Source organism: Panthera onca, chromosome B3 (genome assembly GCF_046562875.1).
Source record: "Panthera onca isolate mPanOnc1 chromosome B3, mPanOnc1 haplotype 2, whole genome shotgun sequence".
NCBI classification, from domain to species: domain Eukaryota; kingdom Metazoa; phylum Chordata; class Mammalia; order Carnivora; family Felidae; genus Panthera; species Panthera onca.
The window spans coordinates 19,380,167-19,392,256 of record NC_138344.1 but is presented as its reverse complement, the minus strand read 5'-3'; the positions used below and the strand labels follow the sequence as shown (position 1 = coordinate 19,392,256).

At 44.5% G+C, this 12,090-nt stretch overlaps 1 protein-coding gene across 1 annotated transcript; it reads left to right on the top strand.

Annotated features, from left to right (window-relative positions):
• The first annotated feature begins 145 nt into the window (after positions 1 to 145).
• SELENOS (selenoprotein S) lies at positions 146 to 11,188 on the top strand. Its single transcript, XM_060617830.3, has 5 exons — positions 146 to 430; positions 1,110 to 1,244; positions 3,844 to 3,950; positions 8,881 to 9,049; positions 10,507 to 11,188. Exons 1-5 carry the CDS (start codon positions 355 to 357, stop codon positions 10,584 to 10,586), a joined length of 567 nt encoding a protein of 188 aa, XP_060473813.3. The 5' UTR covers positions 146 to 354; the 3' UTR covers positions 10,587 to 11,188.
• Positions 11,189 to 12,090: the final 902 nt, after the last annotated feature.

The window sequence follows — 12,090 nt, the reverse complement described above, 5'->3', positions numbered from 1 at the left end:
GCGGCCCCTAACCTCCAGGGACGTCGGCGTGCAATCGGTACAAATGTAAACACGCCCGCGGGAGTCGGCCCGCAGGTCAGTCAGGCGGCTTTGGCGAGCGGTGAGGCCGCCCAGCCACTCGGTGCGCAGTCGGAGGGGACAGTCTGTTGCCGCCCCGCCCCGCCCGGCTGGCCACGCCCCTCCTAGATGGACACACCCTCGCTGTGATAGGCCGAGTCTCAGGACCGGGTCGCGCCGCGATTGGCCGGGGCTCAGGGACGCTAGTCCCCGGAGCGCCACGTATACGGAGGGGCGGGCCGGAAAGCGAAGACTCGAGCTGACGCGGACCGGCCACCTAGGGTGGCGGCGGCGGCCATGGAGCGTGACGGGCAGCAGCTGTCCGCGCGGCCGGCCCTGGAGACAGAGGGATTGCGCTTCCTTCACGTCACGGGTGAGTGACCCCGGGTTGCCGGTTGGTGCCACCAGCTGTCCTGGGCGCCGCCATGTTTGGTGGGTCGTCCTCCGCTGCGCGCCCGGCGGGGCCTGGGGAGGCCAGGGGAGGCCTGGCTGGGAGCCGGTGGCGGCCACGCAGGTCCGGGCGGCTGGCCTGGAACGCGCGCCGAGGCCCTCTAGGAGCGGCACTCCTCCTGGCTGCGCCGTCGGGCCCTTTTTTGCGCCAGTCCTTTATGCGAAGCAAGCCTTTGTGGCTTGCGTTACTGGGGCCACTGGGCCCTTGGCATTTCATTCCAGACCTCGGTTTCGTCCCCCATACCCGGCGCTGTATCGGCCCCCACGGCCACCCCGTCTATAAATTTCTGAGGTCCGAAAGGCCTTTGCCCTCCTGAGTCGAATCAACATCCCTCCAGACCCATCAAAACCCGCTTTCCCGTGCTCTCCGGACTTGCCCTCCACCCCCGACTCTCCAGATGGTTGAGGAGTCCCTTCTCGGTGACCCCCGAATTGTACTCGCTTCTATTTTAACTGCCTACTTGGGAGGCCATTTCCTCAGCTAGACCCGGAGGGATTCGAGGGCAGGAGCTATGCTTCCTTTGTCTTTTGGTGAATTTTATGCAAAAGTCCACTAGCAATATATGGTTTTTTTACTTTCTTGAAAACTGTTTTCTTTTCAGTGGGCTCCCTGCTAGCCACCTATGGCTGGTACATCGTCTTCAGCTGCATCCTTCTCTACGTGGTATTTCAGAAGGTTTCCACCCGACTCAGGGCCCTGAGGCAGAGACAGCTGGACCAAGCTGCGGCTGCAGTGGGTTAGTGTCTGATAACAGAAAGGAAGGCAGTGGCTTTACACCTCTTCTAGCATTTAAAAGTTAGTCTGTTACTAAGAGTAAGAAGGTCTTGCTTCTAATCTGCACGAGAAGAAAACCATTTTATGTTTCTGCAATTGATCTTGGGGAAATGTGCAATAGGTTTTTAATTTCAGAGATTGTCATGGGATGGAAAACCTGCTTGGTGGTGGGTAGGGCACTCCTGCGTATCTTTTAATGGTTTTTCATTTAGGGGATGGATTGAAATGAAAATTTCACAGGTTCTCCATACTTGGGGGTCTACTTACCAAATTTCTAGAACCATTGTGAGCGACAAGAAATGCAGACTTAGTTCTTCATATCCATCACATTTTGATTTTCGCAACTTCCTCATCAGATCTGCTTTCAAGTTACATTTGGCTGTGGCAAAAATTTATTTAGCCTTTTTGCTAGATAGAAGCTAGTTTCTGAGGACATACCTAACGATAAATGTTCAGGGGCACCTGGGTGATTCAGTCGGTTAAGCGTCCAGCTTCGGCTCAGGTCATGATCTACCGGTTCATGAGTTTGAGCCCCACGTCGGACTCCGTGCGGACAGCTCGGAGCCTGGAGCCTGTTTCGGATTCTGTGTCTCTCTCTCTGCTCCTCCCCCGCTCACACTCTCTCTGTCTCTCAAAAATAAACAGTTTAAAAAAAAAAAGAAATGTTAAATGTTTTGGGAGTAGCAGCATAATTAAACAGATAAAAATCATTCTTTGGACTCCCCACAGTTACTGAGAAGAGAGAAAAGCACATGTTGTGACACAAAAGTAGTCATTAGTGGAAAGACTTAGAAATGTCCTTTACTCAAACATGCCTCTCCTCTCTCCCGCGAAGCCCTGTGGTCCTGCCATTCTCTCCATCTTTTTGATTATTGGCTGTGCATCCAACAACAAACTACAAATTACAGTTGTTCATCTTGCATAAGCTGCAGGGTTTCATCAAGAGGGTGGCAGTGATGTTAGGAAACTGCTTTCGTCACCCAGTACAGCCCTCTTCATGGCGGAGGTGCTGGCGGTGTGAAATCTGTCTTACACTGGGAGAGAAGATCTATGAGATGATGGGCATTTTTAAAGAGAACTCATTGTTTTCGTGAAGCACTGCAAAAAGTAAATGTGCAGCCCAAAGTGTTATGTTGTGCTGTTGTACGATTTTGTTAGGAAAATCAGGTTTAAAAACTCCACACTTGATTGATTTATACTGAGAATGACCTGATAGTTACAAATGGTACCAAACTTCGTATTTCTATGAAGTGGAATTGTCATTTTGTTTTGTTTAAGATAAAATTCCAGGGGCTCCTGGGTAGCTCAGCCAATTAGTTATACATCTGACTTCAGCTCAGGTCACGATGTCACAGTTCATGAGTTCGAGCCCCGCATCAGGCTCTGTGCTGATAGCTCAGAGCCTGGAGTCTGCTCCAGATTCTGTCTCCTCTCTCTCTGTCCCTCCCCCAGTCACATTTTCTCTCTCTCTCAAAAATAAATAAATACTTAAATAATTTAACTTAAAGATAAAGTTCCAGCCATTCCTACCACTGCATATGCTCCCTTGACTAACCACAACGTTTTAGCCCATTTTATGTGGATTCAATTAAGTGGTCTTTTCCCACTACTGTCTAGGTAGTGATGATTGCCTATACTTTTGTATAGTGCTGATTTGAACATACAGTTCTTTGGTTTTTTTCTTTATTTTTTAAAATTTATTTATTTTGAGACAGAGCATGAGTGGAGGAGGGGCAGGGAGAGAGGGAGGGAGAGAGGATCCCAAGCAGGCTCTGGGCCTTCTTCACAGAGCCCAACATGGGGGTTGAACTCACGAAACTGTGAGAGCATAACCTGAGCTGAAATCAAGAGTTAGATGCTTAACTGACTGAGCTACCCAGGCGCCCCTGTTTTCTTTAAAAATTAGCCACACCCCTGTGTCCTTGCCCTTTGGTGATCCTTGACATGGTGGGCTGAGTAGATGAGCAGATAGAGAACTTAGCTGAACATTTATATAATTCTGCTTTGTTTTATAAACCGAATAAAACAGATAAAGTTGGGGAGCTCATTTCCATTAATGCTAACAGGAAGGATGTTTCTTTTCCATAGAAACAAGGGTAAAGTATCTAAGGATCATTACCTCTTTGTGGTATAGATCTGGGTGTTAAGTGACGGCTAATGATCAGAAAACTTTATCTTCTGGTTGTCTTCTAGCATTCTGGTCAGCCTGGAGACTGGGTGTCAGGAGGTGTCCAGGTTGTGGAATGGAATTTTGGGGTGCCCCTCAAACCACTTCTGTCTCAGCCACTGGGCTGTGCCAGGCTCTCTGACTTGGAATTGCTGAGGGAGCCCAGGAATAACACATTTCTAAAGGGTTTCTGGTGCCCTGGATATTTAACTAGGGCTATGAACTATGACAACAGGACAATCCTCTGCCCCCATAAGCAGTACATGCAGAGCAATAGAATTTTTGTGTAAAATCCATGTTTTTTTGTATTGTCTGACATCTATACTTCCTTATCCTTCTAATAATATGGACTCTCAGGAGTTTCTTTTTTCTCAAATTGTTTCTGACATTTTAGAACCTGATGTTGTTGTTAAACGACAAGAGGCTTTAGCAGCTGCCCGTTTGAAAATGCAAGAAGAATTAAATGCACAAGTCGAAAAGCATAAGGAAAAACTGAGACAGGTATGAACCAGTTTGAGTTTGAATATATGGTCTTAAGAAATAGTTGGAGGCTTAGTGGGTAAAAGAGTGTGTGTGGGTGTGTATACACACGCTTGCCTGCATGGCCTCCCCCATTAGGGCGGGTACTGGGAACAACTGGTTGTGACAGAATCATTTCCACTTAACATCTGTCAGCGTGCTTTCCTTGTGCAATATCTTACGGTTTATGGGGAAAAGACTCCTTTAAAAAAGCTGTCTTTTATTTACCTTTTTGCTTTTCAGTGGTTTCCTCGCATAGTATTGTCACCCAAAACGGTGTGTCAGGGTGCCGTGGCACTGGACACACGGGGTACACATTCAGCTTCTTCCTCCATTGTCTCTTTCAAGCCATGTATCTCATATGAACTAGCTTGGTGGGGCCACCTTCGGCAGATGGAAAGAGAGCCCAGGGAGGGTGGCGATGGGCTCAACCCAGGGGTGAGAAGGAGAGCAGGAGATGGAGTTTTGAAAGCTTTTTTACAGGTTTGGTTGGGGAGGGGGGAGGAGAAGGGGAGGGGTGGAAGAACCAAGGATGCGGTTGGAAGTGACGTGAGCCGGCAGGGGATTGTGCCGCCTTTCATAGGTGCGAGACCACCCACCAGATTGGACCCTGTCTGTAACTGAAATGACCAGGTGTGGACTCTTGCTTTCTGAGAAGTGTCAGTCCAGATGTTTCTGGGCTCCCCTTCATCCTCCCTGAAGGAAACCTCAGCTGGCTCTAAGGCAGCAGAGCAATAGGTCTTCCTGTCGGCTTTGCCTGTGTCTCTGGTGTTTCCAGGGTCATGTGCCTTTCTGCCACTGCTAGTGGCTCTTGTGGTTTCTGCGTGGTCTCCCCAGCTTGGCTGGAGCCCAGAAAGAAAGGGTAGAACAGGACCACACCTGCTCCACACATTCCTCCTCCATGGTAACTCTCTCAGCAGCCTTCTTCTGTGTGTAGTTGCACATTTCCACTAAAAGCAGCCAGTAACCTAGAATGTACTAGCACATTGCTGTTACTTAACTTTTTAAATCACACAGAGTAAAAAAATTCGAGATATAAAAAATCAATACCATGAAAATTAAGTTTCTCATCTTCTTGTTCTACCTGCTGCTGCCCAAGCATTCCCTATTAGGATTTGTAGGTATTTTTTCCAGAAGTATTTATCCATATATAAACACACATAGGAATTTTTCATTGAAGTGGCAGCAGAGTATACATAAATGCCATTTTTGAGCATGTTTTAGTTCTTTTAGTTTTTGAGCCAGTTTTGAGCATAATTTTAGGTTTTTGCTCTGCCGATCTCAAACCATGTAATTATTATTGTTTTGTTCCTAGAGCCACCGAGTAAGTTGAATTCCTTCTGCATGTCAGAATGGATGACTTCAGGGCCTGAGTTTTTTGTGTGGTGTGCATGAGATAGCTTGATCGTTTATGCAGTTTGCCGATGCAGCTAAAAATAATCTTTTTAAAAGATCACTTTTTAAAATTGCAGTCTGAGCCCCCGAAAATTGGGAAAGGGACAAAAGCTTGTGTTCAGTGTTCAGATTGTTGTAGCACATGTGGTTCTGTCTCGTGTACTTCACAAACATAATAGTAATAATCAACTGACTGAGCTTGCCTGACCCACAGCTAACTGCGCTCTCTTTGTAGTCTCAGGATTTGTCAGCTGAGTCCCATCCTGGCATTCTCTGTGTCAGCTAGGAGTGTAGAATAGATGATTTCCTCCTTGACTTTTTGTATCTGCAGACAGCAGAAGCATGGGGAGACAGGTATTTGGGGTTAGCAGCAAGGGACTCTGAAAGCCATGGAGGAATTTTCTGGATATATGATTTCTTAAGGCATCTCACATACCCTTGTGACATCACAGTGTAACTGGAACCAGAATGAACAGCAGTTTGGGTCTGGATTCCACTGGGAATGGGAAATGTAGCGTATGTAAGCTATGGTACCCAGTTACTGGCAGAAATGTTGTTCTTCTGGGAGTAGGAAGCAGAAGCAAAGGCCCAGGGCACCGTGTTCCCACCCTCCTCGGGTGCCTACTCACTGTAGGATTACAAGCTTTCTCAAGTGCTCATTGTTGTGCACAGTTTTCCACCGAGATTAGTTTTTCCTTATGTTTCCAGTAGTATTTGACTTTCAAAGCACTTTCAAATCTTCTCTCATTAGATCCTCACAGAATGCAAAGCAGAGGGATTAAGTGATTTAGGTAACATGGCCACATGGCCACAGAGCAGGCCTTCCAGCCACGCTCACTTGTTCCAAGTCAGAATTCTTTCACATGTCCTCCTATGGGCAAGTTTCAGGAGAACTGATCGGTATTCATTTTTCCATGACGCCTTTTGCTTTCTTTAGTAAAGTTTCTGTTTGTGAGTTAAATTCCTACCACTAGATGACAGCACTGTTATTAACTAAAGAAAACACAGGTGAAGGTTTGGTTTGAAGGACTTTTAAATTAGAAAATTGTTGGGGTGCCAGGTGGCTCACTCGGTTGAGCGTCCAACTCGATTTCAGTTCAGGTCATGATCTCACATTCGTGAGTTAGAACTCTGCATTGGGCTCCACTTTGAGCGTGGAGCCTGCTTAAGATTCTCTCTCTCCATATATGAATGACCCAACGCTAATATCATCTTCAATGGGGAAAAACTGAGAGCTTTCCCCTTAAGGTCAGGAACAAGACAGGGATGTCCACTCTCGCCACTGTTATTCAACATAGTATTGGAAGTCTTAGCCTCTGCAATCAGACAATACAAAGAACTAAAAGGCATCCAGATCAGCCAGGAGGAAGTCAAACTTTCACTCTTTGCAGATGACATGATATTCTATATGGAAAACCCAAAAGATTGCACCAAAAAACTGCCAGAACTGATTCATGAGTTCAGCAAAGTGGCAGGATATAAAATCAACGCAGAGAAATCAGTTGCATTCCTATTCACCAACTATGAAGCAAGAGAAAGAGAAATCAAGCAATCGATCCCACTTACAATTGCACCAAAACCCATAAAATACCTAGGAATAAATCTAACCAAAAAGGTAAAAAATCTATACACTGAAAACTATAGAAAACTTATGAAAGAAATTGAAGAAAACACAAAAAAAATGGAAAAAGATTCCATGCTCCTGGAGAGGAAGAACAAATATTGTTAAAATGTCGATACTACCCAAAGCAATCTACATATTTAATGCAATCCCTATCAAAATAACACCAGCATTCTTCACAGAGCTAGAACAAATAATCCTAAAATTTGTATGGAACCAGAAAGGACCCCAAATAGCCAAGCAATCTTGAAAAAGAAAACCAAAGCAGGAGGCATCACAATCCCGGACTTCAAGCTATATTACAAAGCTGTAATCATCAAGACAGTATGGTACTTGGCACAAGAACAGACACTCAGATCAGTGGAACAGAATAGAGAACCCAGAAGTGGACCAAAAGACGTATGGCCAACTAATCTTTGACAAAGCAAGAAAGAATATCCAATGGAATAAAGACAGTCTCTTCAGCAAGTGGTGCTGGGAAAACTGGACAGCGACATGCAGAAGAATGAACCTGGACCACTTTCTTACACTATACACAAAAATAAACTCGAAATGGATGGAAGACCTAAATGTAAGACAGGAAGCCATCAAAATCCTCGAGGAGAAAGCAGGCAAAAACCTCCTTGATCTTGGCTGCAGCAACTTCTTACTCAACACGTTTCTGGAGGCAAGGGAAACAAGCAAAAATGAACTACTGGGACCTCATCAAAATAAAGTTTCTGCACAGCTAAGGAAACAATCAGCAAAAGTAAAAGGCAACGGACAGAATGGGAGAAGATATTTGCAAACAGCATATCAGATAAAGGTTAGTATTCTATAAAGAACTTATCAAACTCAACACCCAAAAAACAATCCAGTGAAGAAATATACCAAAGACATGAATAGACACTTCTCCAAAGAAGACATCCAGATGGCCAACCGACACATGAATAAATGCTCAACATCACTCATCATCAGGGAAATACAAATCAAAACCACAATGAGATACCACCTCACACCTGTCAGAATGGCTAACATTAACAACTCAGACAACAACAGATGTTGACGAGGATGCGGAGAAAGAGGAACCCTTTTGCACTGCTGGTGGGAATGCAAACTGGTGTAGCCACTCTGGAAAACAGTATGGAGGTTCCTCAAAAAATTAAAAATAGAACTACCCTACGACCCAGCAATTGCACTACTAGGCATTTATCCAAGGGATACAGGTGTGCTGTTTCAAAGGGACACATGCACCCCAATGTTTATAGCAGCACTATCAACAATAGCCAAAGTATGGAAAGAGCCCAAATGTCCATCGATGGATGAATGGATAAAGAAGATATGGCGTGCGCGCGCGCACACACACACACACACACACACACACACAATGGAGTATTACTCGGCAATCAAAAAGAATGAAATCTTGCCATTTGCAACTACGTGGATGGAACTGGAGGGTATTATGCTAAGTGAAATTAGAGAAAGACAAATATATGGCTTCACTCATATGAAGACTTTAACACATCTCCAGAGGCAAGGGAAACAAAGAGACAAAACAGATGAACATAAGGGAAGGGAAACAAAAATAATACAAAAAACGGACAAAACATAAGAGATTCTTCAATATGGAGAACAAACTGAGGGTTATGGGAGGGGTTGTGGGAGGGGGGATGGGCTAAATGGGTAAGGGGCATTAAGGAATCTACTCCTGAAATCGTTGTTGCGCTGTATGCTAATTAACTTGGATGTAAATTTAAAAAAATTTTTTTAAAAAGTTTCTCTCTCCCTCTGTGTCTCTCTCCTGCTTGCATGCCCTAAAGTTAAAAAATAAAAATTAGAAAATTGGCACAGTTTGCGTTTTCTGTGAGAAAGATGGCAGCTTCTGAATTCATTCTGTAACGTGTGATTCTTCCTCAGCTTGAAGAACAAAAAAGGAGACAGAAGATTGAAATGTGGGACAGCATGCAAGAAGGAAAAAGTTACAAAGGAAATGTAAGAAAGCCCCCGGAAGAAGATAGCACTGGGCCTTCTACTTCATCGGTCCTGCCGAAACGGAAGTCTGACAGAAAACCTCTGCGAGGAGGTGGTAAGTACCTAACGTTAAAGCATTTTGAGCAATTATGGCATATATTTACCTTTTAAAAACAAGGTTCTGTTTCTTCCTTTTGTTGTCTATAAACTGAGGCTAATTCCGAAGTTTAGGATTATGGAGATTAAACAGAAGAAGCACATCCCAAGCCCCCCATACCCCTGGCAGTCACCAACCTGGGGAGCCCTCTTACCCAGTGTCCCAGGGCAAGGATGTGGGTGCAAATCCCGCTTTCCGGAGGCCTGTAACCTCCTTGGCCTCAGTGTCCACTTAGTAAAAAAAAAAAAAAAAAAAAAAGTAAACCTTCAATAAGTTGAAAGGGAGGTCAGTCAAGGCCCCAGTGAGTGGAATGATGGCACTCGTATGTCTGCCCCTCCCCTGCTTGCACTTGCCTGCATGTGTACTCACTCTCTCTCTCTCAAAAATAAACATTAAAAAAAATTTTTTTTTAACTTACCTTGCTGGAAGGATATTTTTCAGAGCAAACAGTGGTGATATTTAGGAGAGGAGTGGAAATCATAGAAAGTGTAATGCATGATATTGCTATGTGCATGGTATCTTAGTGTTTCCATTGATCCTGAGCTAGATGCTCTCTGACTAGCTTGGTGTGTTACAAATAAGGAAATTGAGGCATAGGGAGTTATTGCCCAAAGATGCCACAGCAAGTCAAGAGCAAAACCACCTCAGTTAAGGTCTCACTGGCCTAAAGCCGAGCACTCGACCCAGTTACCAAATGTCCATTAACTTTGGGAAGCTAGTGAGTTTTCAGGGTTAAGAATGAGGGCAGAGTACATAGATTACCCATTTCTCACTGAGAACAGCAAGTTCTGTTCTGTTTTGATTTTTTTTAATTTATTTTCTGTAGCTTGAACAGTCCTTATTTGCATGTATACATTTTATTTACTTATTTATTTATTTTAGAGTGGGAGAGTTAGAGCGCAAGCAGGGGAGGAGCAGAGAGAGAAGGAGAGAGAGAATCCCAAGCAAGCTCTGTGCTGTCAGCACAGATTGAGCCTGACTCGGGGCTCAATCCCATGAACCATGAGATCATGACCTGAGCCAAGACTAAGAAATGCTTAACTGCCTGAGCCACCCAGGCGCTGTTGAATTGTATACATTTTGTTAAGCACTATAATAGGGGCCTCCATATATTTAAATCCAGCCATCTTGAGAGGTTTTTTTGGGCAAATTTGTTGTGTGTTTGGGGGAGTTTTCATATGCTTGAGGAGTTGAGATCAGGAAGCTGGATGGCTTCTTTTATTCCCAGCCGAAAGTCAATTCAAAGTGCAGTCACAGAATAAAGTTATTTTTTTCACATGGTAGCTACAAGCTTGGTGAAAATGTCCGTGAGAATAGAATCCATAGCTTTGTAGTGCTTTGCATGTGAGGATCACGATTTTATGTTTGATACAGAATGTTCCCAGTACTGTTTTGCTTCCTTTCTCTCATCCCAGGTTACAACCCTTTGTCTGGTGAAGGAGGTGGAGCCTGCTCCTGGAGACCCGGACGCAGAGGCCCGTCAGCTGGTGGATGAGGCTAAGAATCTTGTTAGTGTCGCTTTTGACATTAGCAAGATGAATCCGTAACCCTCAGTTCAATTGCCTTACGCACACTTTTCACAGTGACTAGCCAAGGGGAGTGGGGTTTATTTCTGATCTTAACTACACCTGCATCTTTAGTGGTCGAAGTCCGCATAGGATATAGACCTCACCACTAGCAGTAGTGACAGTTGGTCACAGTTCACTAACTGTGAACACAATGAGCGTGTTCATTGATTTCATGAGTAATTGCTAGTTGGTAGATAAGACCCTCCAGGTGACTAACAATCTTGAGATGAAAGAGACCTAGTAATGGTTCTTCAAGTTAGAAGTCCTTGCTGGTAGGACAGTCTCTGTGACAGGTTGCGTTGAATGATGTCTTCCTTGTAAATGGTGAGCCCACCAGCGAGGATTACTGATGCAGACAGTTGATGGGGTTGTTTCTGTATATTTATTTTTATGTACAGAACTTTGTTAAAAAACCTGTAAATATTAAAAAAAATGCAAAGAACATTTTTAGCATCTTTATTAAATTCAAGGAAACTTCTTTATGAACTTGAATTTGTCAAACATTAAACAGCTTTTTATCATCCCACAACCTCCTACTATTACTCATTTTCCCTCCTCATGATTTCTCTCCTGTGGTGAGCATGGCGCGTGACAGCTACAATGATTCCCAGAGTTGGCAGACCCATTGGGGTTTGTCCACAAAATCGGGTGCTTGGAGTGGAATTGCTAAACCAATAAGATAAACATCTTGTCTAGAGGTGTCTCAAGGGCCATCCAGGTTTCTAAGGGCCCTGTGGGTCATTCCCCTTGCACGATGACTCCTTCTTAGCTCGTGGGCTGGATTTGGCCTGTGTGCTGTAGTTTACAGAGCCTGCTGTCAAGTGGAGATATCCTAAGAAGGAACAAAATTAATCTTCAGAATTAGCCGGGAAAGTATCCTAGAGTGGTCTCATATATAAATTAGCCAACATTCTTGAGTTGAGTATCTGATATATGTGAAGTATTCTGTGGTCGTCTTCCTTGATATAAAGAAAGGAAGAAATACATTCTGGTTTTATGGGACTCACAGTCTCTTGGGGAAGGTTGGGGAGAGCAAAAACAGGACACTTGAACAGCGTACTTAACAAACAAGTAGGTTGGGATAGTCAAGACTAGAATTTGAGTCTGGAGACATTTGAGTTAAATTTTGGGTGGGGGAGGGGCGCCTGGGTGGCTCAGTTGAGCTTCCGACTTCGGCTCAGGTCATGATCTCACAGTTTGTGCGTTCGAACCCCATATCGGGCTCTGTGCTAAGCTCGGAGCCTGGAGCCTGCTTCGGATTCTGTGTCTCCTTCTCTCTGTGCCCCTCCCCCACTTGTGCTGTGTCTGTCTCTCAAAAATAAATAAAATATAAAAAAAAATTTATAAAAGAAAATTTTGGGTGGGGGATACCAGGGGTTCCAGACAGAAGAGCAGGCCAGTGAAAACAAGGTTGGGGTTTGTGAGGTTTAG

Coding starts and splice junctions, on each gene's coding strand:
- SELENOS (XM_060617830.3), top strand. CDS start 355: ATGGAGCGTGACGGGCAGCAGCTGTCCGCGCGGCCGGCCCTGGAGACA. Junction 431..1,109: donor GCGCTTCCTTCACGTCACGG/GTGAGTGACCCC, acceptor TTTTCTTTTCAG/TGGGCTCCCTGCTAGCCACC. Junction 9,050..10,506: donor AAAACCTCTGCGAGGAGGTG/GTAAGTACCTAA, acceptor CTCTCATCCCAG/GTTACAACCCTTTGTCTGGT.